Raw genomic sequence first — 16,236 nt, forward strand, 5'->3', positions numbered from 1 at the left:
TTATCTGTCAGCTTTTGAGATTCTAATTCTCTGTTGCAACAGTACAAGCTTTGTTGATTCGAAAATAATGATATTGTCACTTACCTGCTGTTTTGCAAAGTAGTCCTTGACTAAAGAGCCCATCACCTGCTGTGGGGATTTTGTTGTGCTGATATAGGGAATAATGTAACTACCATGTGTTTTCTCTGCATAACAGATCCAACCTGAAAGACACATGGTGGAGTGTAACATGAATTAAATATTCAGGTTTCATTTTGCAAGGTCATGTTAAAAAAAAGTCGCTACACTTCAAAAGTAATTTAATGCATAAGAAATTTTAGGTTTTAGTGCAATAAGGCACTGTATTTTAAAAATAATAATTCTGAACCAACAGTAAACCTGAACCTGCTTATAACTCGTCGTCAGCTTGGCTAAAATATCTCAGTAAGTAATCAAAAATGAACAAAACTTGAGACTGAAAAAGTTGCTGCAGAATACAGGAGGTGTAAAAGACTCTCAGCAAAAGGTATTGATGCTGTGTCGATGAACTACTTCAAAAAGCTGTTTAAATAGCTGCTACAGATGCTGACTGACTTGCTTTGGATCGGTTTTTATTTTAGATTTCCAACATTTACAGTTTTTATTTTCAGTAAACAGCTGGTTGGGAATGGGACTGCAGGTTATAAGGATCGTATTAGTGTCAGACATGGCTCAGTGGTAGCACTCTGAATCATAAGGTTGTGGGTTTGAGTCCCACTCCAGAGACTTGAGCACATAAGCTAGGCTGACACTTCAGTGCTGTACTGAGGGAGTGCTGCACTGTTGGAGGAGCTGTATTTTGGATGAGATGTTAAACCGAGGCCCCTTCTGCCCGCTCAGGTGGACGTAAAAGATCCATGATACTATTTCGAAAAAGAGCAAGGGAATTCTGGGTATCCTTGCAATGTTTATCCCTCAACCAACATCACTAAAACAGATTCTCTGGTTATTATAATATTGTTGTTTATGGGAACTTGCTGTGCGCAAATTGGCTGCCACGTTTCCTACATTACAACAATGACTACACTTCAAAAGTACTTCATTGGCTGTAAAGCACTTTGGGAAGTCCTGTGGTTGTGAATGGCACTATACAAATGCAAGTTCTTTCTTTCCATTATAAATACCTGGACAGGCAGAGGCCAGCATTGGCAAGGCTTTGCTATCCTCCTTGTGCCTATGGAAACGCTGTACAAACTCATACTGACTCTCCAACAAGCTGAAATTTCTTGAGAAGGTGGTGTCAAACACATAGTGAATGCCTGAGAATATTTTGAAGAGACAGAAAAAAGGTTTAGAGTAATTAAAATTTCAGGAACATGCTCCACAACATAATCAAATATTTTCATCTATGTATTTATCTGAATCAACTAAACTCAAAATTATAAAATATTTTGCTTAAGTTTCTTAAATACACTTCACATTATTTTAATGTGTTCATTTCCTACACGTGTGCACCTATACTCTCCAACTAATTCACATTCACCTATATGTGCACACACTGAATGGGATGCAATTCCTTTAACGGAAAACAAGAGAACGCCTGTTTATTTTCTGTAATTAATGATCAACTAACAAAATCACATTCTCAGAAACCACAAGTTTCAAAGTAGGGCAGTCACACAATTTCTTGGATGAGTCATTAATTGAGAAAAAAAAATCCTCTATTTTTTTTGTCAAAGGAAGAGTTTAACTCTTTACAGTCTCAGCTGTCTCCACTTTACTGTGCAGAAAACAGAATCAATCACATGGCGATCAATTTACCCCTTCCCCCATGGTAAATTTAAATTTTGGTCATGCAGAATTAGGATGCCTTGTCTCGTCCCATAGGCAGCTGGTCCTGCTCTACTGCTGGAGGTGCCCAAGGCCTTCAAGCCAGCCATTTGCTCCATTTTCTCCTCTCGAGGCAGACTCCCCAGCAGAGTCGAAAACTTCGGCAAATTAATGCCACCAAGCCTGACTACAGAAATCGAGGCTTTTGTCTTTTGCATGGTTAGTCTAGTATTCTTTTCTAGTTTATAGACAAGCAATTGCTATGGTAACCTGAACACAAATATCAAGGTTTGATTTTTTTTCTTGTAAAAGCTTTACGTTTTTCTGACATGGCTGGTGTGTCCCGTGTATCTCAGACTGACAGCGGGCTCAAGAAGTAATTGTTTGAATGTTGTTCCTCACTAATATAGAGAGCATGCTATTCCTCTGTAACATGTAGTGAAAGAGTCCAGTATCAAGTTCAAATCGCATGGCTCAGTCTCCAGAGGCTGTTATTCATCTCTATCCACCATAACAACTGGCACTGCCAAAAAGCATACTGCACTAAGTGGAATAAACAGATTCCACAAACTCCAATTGTATACATTACAAAGAATAATACAGATTCAAATGGTTTGAAGTATCAGCACATTGAAATGACATTGTTAAAAGCATTCAAGCTTTGCTCTCATCATTTATTATGTTATCTGAAGCCAACACACACAAACTGAAATTGTAAAGAACTTGGCTAAATCGATATTCTAAGGCTTATCGAAAAGCTTAGGGTGCTGACACCTTCATGGACAACAAGAGCAAAGTTCTGACAGGTTATGCAAATAATCAGTACCCTTAGATTGTTATAGCTCTATAGAGATGAAGGGAATCCAGCATAATTGTCAATTAAATTTTCAACACCCTCAGCTCTCATTTTTCCCTTCTCCAATTTTCTGTCTTCCACTCAAGACAGTAGCCCCCTTGTTGGGAATGGCATAGTAAGCTGTGGGGCCCCATTGTTGGGTATCATTTCACAGGCTGCAGAACCCCATTGCTGGATATGGATTCACAGCTGCAGGGCTATCTTGCCGTGTATCGTTTCACAGGCTGCAGAGATCCATTGCTGGATATGGTTCCACAGGATGTGGAATTCCCTTGCTAGGGTATGGTTTCACAGACTGCAGCATCCCTACCGCTGCCCCAACTCAGATGAGCGAACTCAGCAGAGAATTTGGATTGAATCTGGGAATTTCCTGGTTTGTATGACTCAGATACAACAAACCTACCTATAAGCCATTGAGGGAGACCCTCCCAATTTCATTTACTTTTCTCCCTCTGATATCTCACATTATCCAATTGTGCAGGCAGATGACTCATTCCCACAATTCAAACAGCGCTGGGTCAAAATCAGTCACAATGAGGTGCACGGCTACTGTGCAGGGTGACTCACCCTTCAATTCTGGTTCCCTTTCTGTGTGGAGAATCTAGTTTCTGCTCAATGATCCCCCAAATCAGTGAAAACCAAGAATTTAGTCTGTACGGGTGTAATCTCATGTCCCATTCTGCAGTGGAGTGATGGTCCAACATGTAGCGACATGGCAGCGCCCCATCTGCTGATATCTATAATTGAGAAGTACTTATTTAACCCACCTAGTGGTTAGACTTGGATTGACTTTATAGGTTTTGTCCTTTAAATTCCATTGTAGGTTTGCAAGTAAACTGCCCTAGTTTGCCTTGCCGTGCTGTGAATCCACTCACCTAGATTTTTAAAGAATGCCGTCAGCCGTTGTGCGGTGTCTGTAACTGGGAGGTTAAATCTTGCAGCTAATGATGCTCTAGACTGTGGTGAAACTGAAACCACCACCAGCTTCTGATGCTTGGATCCAGACACCTAATCAATGAAATAGCAGTGCTCAGGAAGTATACTCAGTGCTACACTATGGTCAAATAGTGACCACAACCAAATGGATTCAAAGAAACAGTGTTATTGATTATTTGTATTTGTTTTTTTCTTTTGTTAAAGGCTAAGCAAAGAGTTGTTCAGAGGTACAGACAGAAGAGAGCCCGAGAATTGGCCTCGGTGCCCCAAGGGATAATAAAAATATGCCAGATTTTCTACTCGTGTGTGCTGTCTCTGTGATCTCTGCTGGAAAGTACAAAGGTGTGGAGGTCAGATCAGAATGGGGCAGGCTCAGCTGTGATGCCTCTAATGAAGGAACAGTCGGACTCTGCTCAGTCTGACACTCTAAGAATGAAATAATTGAGCAAGGCAGTGGAATCTGCGGGCACCTGAGGAACCATATGCCAGCATGAGTTGTCTCTTTCGGGGAAGGACATAGAAGAAGAGAAAAGGCAAAAAAAACAAGCTGAAATCACAGATCTGCTTTCAGATGCAGAAATCTCATTCAGATAGGCAATACAGGCTGTGTAGAAAACAGCAGAGTCATACTGATAAGAGTCACAAGTTTGGGTGTTAAGGTCTATTATCAAGATAGTATATAGGGAGCTCTGCATTCTATCTGCCCTGTGCCAGATTTAGCAACATTTGCGCTCCGTTTCATACGCAGGAGCCAAGAGTACGTCATGCTGTCGTTGGTTGCAGAATTAAAGAATAAAGCTAGTCAGCACTGTCCTCTCCATCACCATGGATATATAAACAAGTGTGAGGTTTTAGCTAAATTAACCATTCCAGGGCTTGCTGTTTTCATCACTGTACTGTTTTGAACAGTCCCAAGTCAAAGTCAAACACTTCATACCAAATGCTGTCACTTGAAAACAGTGACAATATTGGCACTGCAATTAGGTTTCAAATCGGAGCTTCTTTAAAAAGAAATTCACCTTGTAGGCTCACACATGAATGGCACTTGGGGCACAGTACCAGGGATGACCTGTCCCATGGAATCATTACCTAGCAAGAAGGGGAGGAAATTGGCAGGAAAAGGAAAAATGATTGTGGGGAGGGGGGAGGGCAGTGAAATTGGTCTTCACCAGTAGCGTGAAACAGGCAATAGCAAATTGGCAGCCTGTTTTACACCGGGCCAGAGTTTCTTTTCATTGACTTCAATAGGCGTGGTGTAAAACGGGCTGCCAATTTGCTCCGAGTCTGTACTCTACTGGCAAAGACCAATTTCACCCCTAATAAACCCAGTATTTCTATTCTCATCAACTGAGTCGTGACATAAGTAAGATACGGGGATATTTTCTTTAGCTTCTCTTTTACATATGTGACTCTCAGAAATTTAAGGGACACAAAGATATAGAGTGTCCAGGCTTGAACCAAAGACTGCAACAAGCCTATGTTGAACTAAACACAAGGTAAACTATGCTTTATTTGAGATTGGTCTGGCAGTAGATAACTTAAAACAGATCTATAACACAATTTTTTGGGTTAGGATTAAAAATACAATTTACATTCATTGTCATATTTTGAGAACTCGATTACTGAAACAAAAAGTTTTAAAAATTAGAAGTTCAGCTCCATCCTCAATGCTTTTCAAAACAAATCCTTCACTGAAGAATAAATAGAAGCAAATGGAAGCATGCCCTCAGCTCTCATGAAACCCATATTTTTGGACCATTTTAAACACATCACTTGTTTTCAGGCGTCAGCATTCAAATTGTGATATGCAGAGCTGTTACATTAGAAGAAACATAAGAACATTGGTAGATGTTACCATTAAGCTCATTGTGCCATCCAGATCCTATTGCACGATCCCATCTGCTCTTAGTTGATAAAAATCCTACACCATATCCATATCCCTCTCCTCCCTGCTAAATCAGGAATTGAGTCATTATGTACTGCACCAAGAGGTGGTTTAGTTTACTGACAAAACCTGAAAAATTAGCCTTTAAATTATACTTGGCCTGTGACATTCTCAATTTATAATCTTGATCTCTGCTTCTCTTGTCTTAGCTTTACACAAACTATCCGCTCTACGTCCATCTTTTCAAATTCCCTTTATATTATTTAAAAACTTGGTACATTACCTTCCCCTCATCTTTCAAATAAAAACATATTGAGCTTCCTTAGCTTCACCTCATAGATCCATCAAACAAGAGTAATCTTTGTTTATGTATGCATTTTGATGATTGCAAAGAAAAATTGGTACTGAAAGATTATGCGCACCTGCCACAATAAACTAGTGTCTTACTTTGTTTTGATTCAGAACTTTGTACAGTTCTTCATGACTTTGTTGAGTGATTAATACGCTTTCTGCCGATGTGATGCAGCCACTGCAAGCTAAGCAGTCATTCAGGGTTATTTTTGCTTTTTCAAGTTTCTGGATGCCTCCATCCTGGAAATGAAAACAAGCCAGGTAACAAAACAAACAAACATGCAAAGACCTCAAGTCAAAAAAAATACACCTACTTCCCATCCTATATCTCATTTAAAGAGGGATAATTATCAGGCCTGGTATCAGGATACTGGTGTGGACAATTGCAAACTTCCTCCCTGTTTTGTACTCTGGAAAGAGTACGGTCATGTGATGCTCTATAGGCTTATTAGTTTTAAATAAATATCAAGGGAATTATCTCCACTTTTTAAAAATGCCTTTAGTTTTTCAAAGGTGTATATTCATGCTTCAGACATTGTTTTAGGTGTTATTGCTCTTCCTTCATTAACCTGATTTCAACTGCAAGAGTTCCACAAAAACCAGGGAAGAACAAATTACAAATTTTTTTATGCCCAAACATTAACTCCACATCCACTGTAACACAAGTTTGCTGTAAAAGTAGCTGTAGGAATGTGTCAGCTTTACCTGGTTCAGCTGAGTATAACTACCATCATCTTCAATTCTGATTATACCAGAGGATTTCCCTGGCTTCTTTTCGACTTTCACTGGTTTCACACATTCCTATAAAAAATAAAGTGTATTTTACCATTGATTTCTGATTGTAAATGGGACTCCCTCTCTCCTCAAAAATTAATTCAAAGATGCTTTATAACCAATGCACTCATGCTGTTCTGTTGAATAGCAACGGAAACGCATGAGGACAGCAAAAATGCCCCTTGCAGGAAACATCTTCTTGATCAAAGCAACAAGCAGTCCCACAAGCCATTCCATTTAACACTGGCAGCAAAGCTTGGTGAAAATTGGTAACCGAGGAAAATTGGGCACGACCGTCAACTGTTGGAAAGTCAACATTACCTGATTGTAAAACTGAACAGCAGGGTCACATGAACTCTACAAAACTCAGGATTCAATAACCCCACGGTATTGAAAGGGTCAACAGAGTACATGGCAGCATTTATTGTGCAGCCCACTATATCTGATCAGTCCCACCAGGCACACAAAACAAGTTCCTTATAACAGACTTGCATATAATAGGGTTGCTGGCATATTATAATAAAGGAACCAGGACACGCAGAGAAGGTGCAGGCAACAAAAGTTTTCATACAGGAGAGTTTTACGGTATCTAATTTTCTATACTGTCAATGGAGTTTACAAATTACCTGTTTGAAAATGCCTCCTTTTGGTTTTGAAACGGCAGTAAGGCTGCTTCACAATTAGTGACGTTAGTTCAGAGTAGTCACGCACACCCATAGGAAAATACTATCTGCACAATAGTCTCTCAAACTGCCTCTCTGGCTAATGTGTTAATTTTTATACAAAAGGAAAAACAGTGCAGTGGATTACAACTGCTCGACAAACTATACTGTCACTTTCGCAATACATCTGCATTGAGAATCACAACATATGTGAATATTTACAGATCAAAATCATCTAAAAGAATGCAAATTGCATTCCTAATAGCTGAAAATCAACCTTCTCTCCATTATTTAGTATCGTTACTTCTAGTAGCAAACAACATTCTCCATAGAGGTTCACAATGACTTATTCTCACCCTACGGAGACAGTTAGCACACTTTTCCAGCTTCATGTTCAGCCAACAGATTTATGACAAGATAAAGTACTTTGAATAGAAAGATCCTTCTGTGAAATGGGCGAAGCTGATAATAGAAGCCCCGTTAGCTGCTCTTGGCTTTTTATTTGGTGATAACATCTGTCCTGTAGCCCAATTATGGAGAATTCTGCAGCTGGAGTACAGTACTGATCAGTCCAGGGGGTGTGGCTAGTGGAGCTGCATACAGACACAGCAAGGATGTTAGCCAGCCTCCCTTGCGTTGGATTTCAGTACAAAAGGAGTACACAGATCTTTCTTTAATCAAACGTTAAATATATGAGCACAAAAGTGGTGCAACAATGCAAAGTGAGCTCAGGTCTTTCAGCAAAATTTAAACTCATGTGGGAAAAGTAATATATATTAAATGTTCAATTAGTTTGTATACCTGCCAACAAGCATATTAATGAGAAATGTTACAATGAAAAATATCAATGAAAGAATTGCGGTTATCCAGGAGTGATTGCAAGGCAGAAATTTAACCCAGGGGCTCAGATAATAGTCATGAATATAAACCTCAATTCGACTGCCGATTGTAATCACTTCAGGATATCAGGGGCATAATCTTAGAATAAGGGGCTGCTCTTTCAAAACTGAGATAAGGAGAAACTTCTTCACTCAGAGGGTAGTAGGTCTGTGGAATTTGCTGCCCCAGGAAGCTGTGGAAGCTACATCATTAAATAAATTTAAAACAGAAATAGACAGTTTCCTAGAAGTAAAAGGAATTCGGGGTTATGGGGAGCGGGCAGGAAATTGGACATGAATTTAAATTTGAGGTTAGGATCAGATCAGCCATGATCTTATTGAATGGTGGAGCAGGCTCGAGGGGCCGATTGGCCTACTCCTGCTCCTATTTCTTATGTTCTTATGACACATGGTATTACTTGCAGATAGTCTGTGAGGTGGAATGAAATTTAGTGGTAAGAGGCCAGGAGTGGGGTTAGTTCATAGAATCATAGAAGTTTACAACATGGAAACAGGCCCTTCGGCCCAACATGTCCATGTCGCCCAGTTTATACCACTAAGCTAGTCCCAATTGCCTGCACTTGGCCCATATCCCTCTATACCCATGTAACTGTCCAAATGCTTTTTAAAAGACAAAATTGTACCCGCCTCTACTACTGCCTCTGGCAGCTCGTTCCAGACACTCACCACCCTTTGAGTGAAAAAATTGCCCCTCTGGACCCTTTTGTATCTCTCCCCTCTCACCTTAAATCTATGTCCCCTCGTTATAGACTCCCCTACCTTTGGGAAAAGATTGGGCCGTGTGGGTAAGATGTCAAGGAAGGGACTGTTGCAGAAGTGGACCTAGGGAGCTGGGAGTCTGTACGTGCGTCAGAGAGACAAATGGCAAAAAAAAAAATTCTGGCCTGGAATTTCCTGACAAGTTTCAATGAAACAACGGCACAATGCTGATTTTCAGTGCAAAAGTTTGATGAAATTTGGATGCAAGTCTTTACACCCATCTTTATGCTACACCCGAATCACCTTGATCTTTTGTGCTGATTTAGTGAAACTTCTGTGCCACCTTCCAGCTCATTAATATAGCTCTGCTCCCATGCAAAAGACCCGAGAATGTGAATTTCCTGCAATTATGCCAGTTCTGAAAGGGCACAAATTTATGCCCAAAATTTTATGCGTACATTTCTGGTGTTTTACAGCGATTTTTTTTTATTTCTTCTAAACGCAGGCCTATGCCGTATTCTCTGGAACTTTGAAAACATTTTTATGGCATGAGTTACGTTAAAAATTGAAAAGCTTCCATGACCACATTTTCTTAAACATGCTGTGCCTAATACGCATAAAGGATGGTTCGATCATTTTCATACATAAAAGGATTATGGAGCAAGTTCCGCACTTTCTAGGGTCCCGATTGTTTACGCTGATTTCTGCTTGTTTTTTCATTCCAACGTAAGCTAATTTCTCAAGAAATTTTGGCGCAAGTTGCCAGTTACAGAAGAACCTACACTACTGCAAGAGGAATATATGTATACCAACAACTGAGGGCAGGGAAGGAGTGTGGGGAATAGAATGGAGAAGGCAGGAACTGTGAATTATTTACTTAGTGGTTAAACTAATTTGCCGCATTTTCATTACCATACTAATTCTGATGATTATAGATAGGATCAACACTCAGTGCCACACATCAACAAGGTACAATAGAACAGAAGGTGGAAAGCTACAAAAGGGTTTGATGTCACTGTTTCCTACTGATAAAATAGATAATAGGAATTCAAAATAAAACCAATTATTTTTGTTCAGATTATATAGTAACAAATCTGTAGCAACTGCAGTGATGCAACTGCACTGTACAACATTGTAAATAGATATAATACAAAAAGTGAGCATTACTGCCTTTTCACAAGTGCAAACAGCATTCAGTACATGATCAAAGGGGCATTATTATAGAACATTTGAACAGAAAATGTCAAATGTGACGTGTGTACTTAATCTTTTAAAAATAGATACAGTGCCTTCTGCACTTAAAGCTGTCATGGGTGAGGAGACAGTGTAATGTATCCAAGTTTGCTGCCGATACAAGGCTAGGTGGGAAAGTAAGCTGTGAGGAGGACGTAAAGAGGCTGCAAAGGGATATAGACAAGTTAAGTAACTGGGTGAGAAGGTGGCAGATGGAGTATAATGTGGGGAAATATGAATTTATCCACTTTGGTAGGAAGAATAGAAAAGCAGAATATTTTTTAAAGAGGTGAGAGACTAAGAAATGTTGGTAGTCACAGGGATTTGGGTGTCCTCATACACGAATCACAGAAAAAGTTAACGTAGGTACAGCAAGCAATTAGGAAGGCAAATGGTTTGTTAGCCTTTACTGCAAGGGAGTTGGAGTATAAGAGTAAGGTCTTGCTGCAATTACATAGGGCTCTGGTGAGACCACACCTGAAGTACTGTGTACAGTTTTGGTCTCCTTACTTAAGGAAGGATATACTTGCCTTTAGAGGTGATGCAATGAAGGTTCACTGGATTGATTTCTGGAATGAGAGGGTTGTCCTATGAGGAGAGATTGAGTAGAATGGGCCTATACTCTCTGGAGTTTAGAAAAATGAGAGGTGATCTCATTGAAACTTATAAAATTCTTAGAGGGCTTGACAGGGTAGATGCTGAAAGGATGTTTCTCCGGCTGGAGCATCTAGAACTAGGGGAATCGAGATGAGGAAAAATTTCTTTACTCAGAGGGTTGTGAATCTTTGGAATTTTCTGACCCAGAGGGTTGTGGATGCTCAGTCATTGAGTACATTCAAGACTAAGAACTGTGCCAAAGAATACTTGAGTACACTTCCTTCAATGCTGAAACAGAGGTAAATAGTGAACTCTGTTTTCAGTATCTGACTATGAAAACACACAATCAGGAACAAGTGCTAGCCCACATGGTATAAAACTCTTAGTTTTTTTAGATGTTAGTTTTAGCAGAAACTTTTATACTATTAATAGTATTTTCAGATAACCTCTCTTCCATCTTCCTCTTTTAATGTAAATTGATGAGGCTACAGGCACGGCCACTAAATTGTTGGAGACAGTTTAGTGTTTTTAGTAAACTATTGTGGAGCTTCCAGTTTTACCGCTGTGTAACTCTCCCCTCACTTGGCCCAGGATGGAAGAGTTTACATCCTAGAATGGTAGTGCTGGGATCTAATTGGGACAATCCTTGTATTAAAGCACTGGAATATAATCACTCCTCTATACAACCAGGTAAAAAATAATCTTTCACAAAATATTTCCAGATAAGGAACACCATTCGGCCCATCTTAATTCATCCATTCAGACCCGACAATTCCCCGCCCCCCATTACTGCATCTACTTGGGTTTTTTTAAATGATTCCAGCTTTTCGCCTCAATTCTACTGGGAGTGATGAATAATTTCACTCACTGAAAATCACCCCGGAGGCTGTGGCGGGAAGGGGGCAGCAGGTAAAATAAAGCCCGGGGCCCCGGGCCGCTCCCCTCGCACCGGGGCCGCGGGCTCGGGGCCGCTCCCCTCGCACCGGGGCCGCGGGCTCGGGGCCGCTCCCCTCGCACCGGGGCCGCGGGCTCGGGGCCGCTCCCCTCGCACCGGGGCCGTGTACTGCGGCTACAACCGACCCTATCGGTCCAGGCCGGGCACCGCTCCCCATTTCACTCAAATCCCTACCTGAGACGGGGTTATAAAATCATCCAAATCCGTCAGTTGCAGCACCCCGCTCAACACAGACACCATCTTAACATCGCCCACCATTCACTGCCGTAAAATGGACGGGAAAGTCTGATCTACGGCAGTGAGGTAATTGAGGTCAGTCCTGCCAACTCAATCTGCCCTAACTGTGGGAGGAAGGGTTATACAGAGGTTATACAGGGGTTTGATACAGGGGTTTGATACAGAGGTTATACAGGGGTTATACAGAGGTTATACAGAGGTTTGATACAGAGGTTATACAGGGGTTTGATACAGGGGTTATACAGAGGTTATACAGAGGTTATACAGAGGTTATACAGGGGTTTGATACAGGGGTTATACAGAGGTTTGATACAGAGGTTATACAGGGGTTTGATGTTTGATACAGGGGTTTGGTGTTTGATACAGGGGTTTGGTGTTTGATACAGGGGTTTGATACCGGGGTTTGGTGTTTGATACAGGGGTTTGATACAGGGGTTTGATGTTTGATACAGGGGTTTGATACAGGGGTTTGATGTTTGATACAGGGGTTTGATACAGGGGTTTGATGTTTGATACAGGGGTTTGATGTTTGATACAGGGGTTTGATGTTTGATACAGGGGTTTGAGGTTTGATGTTTGATGCAGATGTTTGATGTTTGATGCAGAGGTTTGATGTTTGATGCAGATGTTTGCTTCAGGGGTTTGATGTAGAGATTTGATGCAGATGTTTGATTCAGAGATTTGATGCAGGGGTTTGATGTTTGATTTTGGGGTTTGATGTTTGATGTTTGATGCAGGGTTTTGATACAGAGATTTGATGTTTGATGCAGATGTTTGATGTTTGTTGCAGAGGTTTGATGTTTGATGCAGATGTTTGATTCAGGGGTTTGATGTAGAGATTTGATGCAGATGTTTGATTCAGAGATTTGATGCAGGGGTTTGGTGCAGAGATTTGATGCAAGGTTTTGATTCAGGGGTTTGGTGCAGGGGTTGTTGAGGCTGATTCATTTTGTTTTGTGGCTTTTAAAATATACCCTACTTTGATGTATCTCATACCATAAAAGAAACACATGTGTTTGTGATCTGTTTCACTCTTTTTAATCATAAATCTCACTTTTAACACATCTCCCAAGTGCTGACAAATTTGTATATCACAGTGAAAAATAAGCACAGCTCCAAGGTTTTATGACTTGTCTCATTCTTTTTCATGAAGTTTATTTTTGGTGTTTTCTTGATGTCAGCAGCTTTACCATGGAGACTACAACACAGAAACAGGCCATTTGGCACAACTGGTTTGCGCAAGTGTCAATGCTGCACACGAGCCTCCTCCTTCCACCCCTCTTCATCTAACCCTATCAGCATATCCTTCAATGCATTTTGTTAATGTAGAAATAAGCACATGGCCTAGATTGACTTTCCAACGTAACAGCTGCCCTCCTTTGATTGAGACATTAACCTCCCAAAATAGTCTGAGATGAGGAAAGGCATTTGGCCCATCAAAATTTATTCTTCCATAAAGATCGTACAATCTCCCCTTTGCAGCATCCAATTATTTAATAGATAATTCCAGAGTTTTTGCCTCCACTGCTGTATCTGGAAGTCTATTCCATGTGTTGATCAATGTTAAATTTTGTAATAAATATCCATAAATAAGTGGGTTATGACAGAACAATTAATGATACTTTTTTGAGATCTACGTTTCAGCCAAAATGAAGATCTGAATGCTGTGTATTACCAGGTCTAAATTTAACAGTTCAGAAATTCTAGGGTGGGGTTGAGGATTGGTGGGCGAGGCAACGTGGGATCGGGGATCGTGGCATAGATTCGGGGCCTGGGTCGGGGATTGAGATCTGGGCCGGTGATCGTGGGGGTGGGGGTGGGGGTGGTTGCGTGGCAGCTCTCCTGGCCGGCCTCCCATCTTCCACCTTCAATAAACTTGAGCTCATCCAAAACTCTGCTGCCCGTGTCCTAACTCGCACCAAGTCCGCTTCACCCATCACCCCTGCGTTTGCTGACCTATATTAGTTCCCGGTCCAGCCATGCCTCGATTTTAAAATTCTCATCCTTGTTTCCAAATCCCTCCATGGCCTCGCCCCTCCCCATCTTTGCGCTCCTCCAATTCTTGCCTCTTGCACATTCCTGATTTTAATCGCTCCACCATAGGCGTCCGTGCCTTCAGCTGCCTCGGCCTTAAGCTCCGGAATTCCCTCCCTAAACCTCTCCACCCTCTTTAAAACCTTCTTCTACCTGTTCTAATATCTCCTTATGTGGCTCGGTGTCTAATTTTATATAACGTTCCTCTGAAGTGCCTTGGGATGTTTTACTACGTTAAAGGCGCTATATAAATGCAAGTTGTTGTTGTCAGGAGCGGCGATCGGCTCCTTTAATGTGGGGTCCAAGGTTTCACATTCAGGTAAGTTACTTAACAGCTTTGATGCAGACGATCCCAAGGGCTGGTTTCCCTGAGTGCAGCCAGCAATGGCGTTGGCTGCCTCAGGACAATCTTGGAGGGAGGAACTCAAGCAGGCGGTAGGCCCCTTATTTCCATATGCTAAGGGCCTAATGTCTGCTTCAGGCGTGGGTGAAGAACGCCTCTTGTTTATCCTTACCCAATACGCAGGCAGCGAATCTCTGGCCGGAAATGTGCACTCGCTTTCTGTCCATCATACTGGGCCCTTAGTAGTCCGCGTAACGCCCGAAAAACGAGCAGGGTGCCTTCCAATTTCTAGGCCAGAGAATTATGAGGCTGTGGAATTCACTTCCAGGGTGATTGGTTGAGGCAGAAACCATGTCAATATTCAAGTTTAGATTGGATAGGTGGTTGAAGGAAAGGGGAACACAACAAGTAAATGTGATTAGGACACTATTTTCTTGCATGGAGGGTAACTGCTGACATGGACTGTTTAGGCCAAATGGCCTGCTTCCGTGTTGTAACCTCTATGTATTCCCTTAACTATTTCATATCCCTCTAAGATCACCCTTCAAGTGCGTCCTTTCCAGGATGAAAAGCCCAAGTGTCTCCAGGCACATTCTGCCTGTTCCAGTGATTCAGGCACGACTCAGAGAGAAGCAGGAGTCTTGGCAAATAAACCTCCCATAGCCAATATATTAGAAACAGATTAACTGATCGTTCATCTCGTTCCTGTTGGTGTAATCTTGCCATGCGTAAAATGCCTGCCGAATTTGCCTACATAACAACAGTCAAATGTAGTTTATTGGGAGTGATTTTCGTATATGGCGTACATGAGGTATAGGGTGTCTGCTTGGTCTGCCTGATGACATTGTCGAGAGGCCTAATCCATTTTCGTGGGCAGGCCTCATTTGATAAACAAGCAAGCTGCCATCGCTAATCGCGCTGTTTATAGGCAGTTCGCTGGGAAATCCAACTGACCTGCTGCCACTTAAAGGCAGCTTGCCGCCACTTAAAGGGGAGGTGCAATTTTCAAAAGTGATCGGCAAGAGGGCGTTACTGAGGCAGCAGGTAGCCTGATATTGTCCCGGGCCCTCCAATTCTCCGATGCTGCTATGGAGGTGCTCCTGGAGCAAGTGAGGAACAGGAAGGAAATCCTCTTTCCCTCTGATGTGCAACGGGTGCCCCAAAAAATTAGCCATGGAGCTAGGTGCAGTGAAGGAAGAAATTTAACAACCTTAGCAGGACTGCCAAGGTAAGACTCCCCATCACATTTCTCTTACCCTCTCCACAACCCTACAACACCCTACTTTAGCCCCAGCATGATTGATGATTCCCTTCCCCACTTGCCAAGCCTCTCCTTCAACCACAATGGGGCATTTCACTACAGCTCCTTCTGCTTCCATTGACAGACTGAATACATGCTACTGTCCTCACAACTACTTCCCCTCTTGCCCACACTTGCTGCTTCTTTCTCTCAGCATGCACACTATGCTAAATTGCCTCGTACATTTTCAAAACCCTTCAACATGGCATACACTAATTCACTCCCACCCTTCTTGCAGGATGAACTTGGACGCAATCGAAGGGAGACTTCTAGAACAGGAGGAGATCCTGCTACATGGCAAACTTTGACACCAATGGAGTATGTGGCCATCGACATCATTGGTAGAGGGAGGGCATGCTGCACTGGAGGTGGCAAGGCTGGCGCTACAAGCAGCAGGGTGTTTGGGCATCATCCCTTCCTTTTCCCTTTCCACTTAACTCATTTACACACGCGCACACAGGCAATCGGCTTGACAACCTGATGTTGCATTGTCCTGCCACTCATCTGCGACTGTTCACCCTTGCCATTATGTGCTAACCCTTGTTCTGCCCTTTATGTTCTTCAGGTGACTTGGGCCCTGGACCTGCACATACTGAGAGGGAATATCCTCCAAAGATGCACCTTCATTCTCTCTTATCCTTTCAAGCACCAGCAGAGAAACCGGCTCTCCGTGTAGTAAAGTTAGTG

The 16,236-nt window shown here is 41.9% G+C and overlaps 1 protein-coding gene across 1 annotated transcript in view; it reads right to left on the reverse strand.

The window, feature by feature from the left end:
• narfl (nuclear prelamin A recognition factor-like) overlaps positions 1-11,909 on the reverse strand; it is a 35,362-nt gene extending 23,453 nt beyond the window's left edge. Inside the window, exons 1-6 of the mRNA XM_068002850.1 lie at positions 11,810-11,909; positions 6,522-6,617; positions 5,913-6,056; positions 3,520-3,652; positions 1,143-1,277; positions 85-203 (exon numbers count right to left, since the gene is read on the reverse strand). Of these exons, the coding sequence (XP_067858951.1) occupies positions 85-203; positions 1,143-1,277; positions 3,520-3,652; positions 5,913-6,056; positions 6,522-6,617; positions 11,810-11,893 (711 nt within the window). The 5' untranslated portion in view covers positions 11,894-11,909. The remainder of the gene's footprint in view (positions 1-84; positions 204-1,142; positions 1,278-3,519; positions 3,653-5,912; positions 6,057-6,521; positions 6,618-11,809) is intronic.
• Between the last annotated feature and the right edge of the window lie 4,327 nt (positions 11,910-16,236).

The sequence above is a fragment of the Heptranchias perlo genome, chromosome 22 (assembly GCF_035084215.1).
Source record: "Heptranchias perlo isolate sHepPer1 chromosome 22, sHepPer1.hap1, whole genome shotgun sequence".
NCBI lineage: Eukaryota > Metazoa > Chordata > Chondrichthyes > Hexanchiformes > Hexanchidae > Heptranchias > Heptranchias perlo.